The sequence below is a fragment of the Guillardia theta genome (assembly GCF_000315625.1).
Source record: "Guillardia theta CCMP2712 unplaced genomic scaffold GUITHscaffold_180, whole genome shotgun sequence".
NCBI classification, from domain to species: Eukaryota; class Cryptophyceae; order Pyrenomonadales; family Geminigeraceae; genus Guillardia; species Guillardia theta.
Window position 1 is genome coordinate 45,796 of NW_005434496.1, and position 1,750 is coordinate 47,545.

Here is a 1,750-nt window from a genome sequence, read left to right on the forward strand (position 1 = left end):
TCTTCCCATCCTCTCCTCCCCTACTCTCCATCTCTCTTCCCTTTTCCCTTCCTCTCACCTCTCGTTCCGAAACAGTTTTCGAACAAACTCCTCGCTTCCCGTAGTCGCGAATGTGCGAGTCGACGTACCTGGAGTGCAGCTCAGCTCAGCTCAGCTCAGCTCAGCTCAGCTCAGCTCAGCTCAGCTCAGCTCAGCTCAGCTCAGCTCAGCTCAGCTCAGCTCAGCTCAGCTCAGCTCAGCTCAGCTCAGCTCAGCTCAGCTCAGCTGCCCGCATGACAAAATTCTGTACCTCTTCCGCACCATCTGCGAACATCGCGGACATCTCACAAACTCCAGACCTCCCGGGTCGAACTGACTTTTGAGCAAACTAGAAGGTGTAGCAGGAGGGTCGGAAAGTGTTGTTGACGTCTCTCGAACAGGCTGTCTGTTAGCTGACAACATCTTGTCCCTGTTCCTTGTGATCTGATCAACACTGCAGAAGGTCGTGGCGCTGCCAGAGTTGTCACAAGAACAACTTCGCAACGACTTTACACTCACTTTCCAAGGAACTTCCTGATCAAGTTGGCTGTGAGGGGAACATACTTGTTAGGAGAGGACTTTGAATTCCTGTTGACATGCGTCTGACTTTGGACGACTTTAGCGGATGAAGTGCTTGAGCTGTTTGGAAAGCAATCATCACAACCACATTGCAACACAACAGGCATCATGTTTGTCGTTCAGACGTTGCTATCTCTCATCATTTCATCTCTCATCTCAACAACCCGCAAACTCATCATTTAACACCTCCACCAACAACCTGTCTTCATCTTGAGCTTGGAAACCTCTTTCTCGGCTCTGAACGGCCCACTTTCCACCCCAATTTCCATCCTGCATGGCTCGCAGGCAACTGCCGAGCATGTCAAAGTGTCTTAATTTCATCATCATCATCATCATCATCATCTCACCCTCCGCAGAACCACTGGCCCTCAGGGACTCGTGGCAGCGGCGGCTTCAGACAGTACAAGTGATACCCATCATTACACCGATCACACTTCGAGACAAAAAATCAGTCAGCTCGAGAGGCAGCCGCTTGTTTCTACCAGCAGCATCTTCGCTTCATCTTCTGGACTCTCACAGACCTGTCGAGCTTGTCAGGAAACAAACTCTCTGAAACATCAAGTCTTTCCTGGCACATGTGCTCTGATGAGACCTCTGCGCCGTCGGGCACGTTTGCGCTGGCAGTTTGTCTGTTTGAGATTATCAGGTCGAGATTGAAGAGAGAAACTATGATGTGACGAGACAAAGATTGATGACATGAGCGAGAAAGGAGTGAGAGAAGCTGGTAAGATTGAGATGACAAGGCTTTAAACAACTTACTCGTTGGTGAAATCGTCTGACAAGATCTGATAACTCGATGTGGCACTTTTCCTGCCACAGAGGTTGGTGATTATCATAGAAATCTTTGTTGGTATTACTGCTCATCCGGATTGAACGACGGATCCTCCGACTCTTCCTCTACACTTGGCGACCTTGGCAATCTTTGAGCAGATTTTGTCGAACGGTCTTCAAAGATCAAGTAGAGATGTCAAGTCACCAACAAACTCATACAATCGGATCTCATACCTGATGCTCTGTGTTGTACATCTCGATTCTTACAGCGAGAACAGAACCAGTCGGTGTCAGGAATGCTTGCAAACTTCTTTCAGAGATGGGGAGTGGTGACAGCACAAGACTAACGCGTTGAGCGCTGGTCGTAGGCAGTAGATGTGAT

The 1,750-nt window shown here is 49.0% G+C and overlaps 1 protein-coding gene across 1 annotated transcript in view; it reads right to left on the reverse strand.

Annotated features, from left to right (window-relative positions):
- Window positions 1-250: 250 nt before the first annotated feature.
- GUITHDRAFT_147922 (hypothetical protein) overlaps window positions 251-1,750 on the reverse strand; it is a gene marked incomplete at both ends in the record, with an annotated part of 3,078 nt that continues 1,578 nt past the window's right edge. The window contains 9 exons of the mRNA XM_005820352.1: window positions 251-303; window positions 339-490; window positions 538-657; window positions 797-886; window positions 945-988; window positions 1,080-1,118; window positions 1,190-1,226; window positions 1,357-1,407; window positions 1,501-1,542. Coding sequence (XP_005820409.1) covers window positions 251-303; window positions 339-490; window positions 538-657; window positions 797-886; window positions 945-988; window positions 1,080-1,118; window positions 1,190-1,226; window positions 1,357-1,407; window positions 1,501-1,542 — 628 coding nt within the window. The remainder of the gene's footprint in view (window positions 304-338; window positions 491-537; window positions 658-796; window positions 887-944; window positions 989-1,079; window positions 1,119-1,189; window positions 1,227-1,356; window positions 1,408-1,500; window positions 1,543-1,750) is intronic.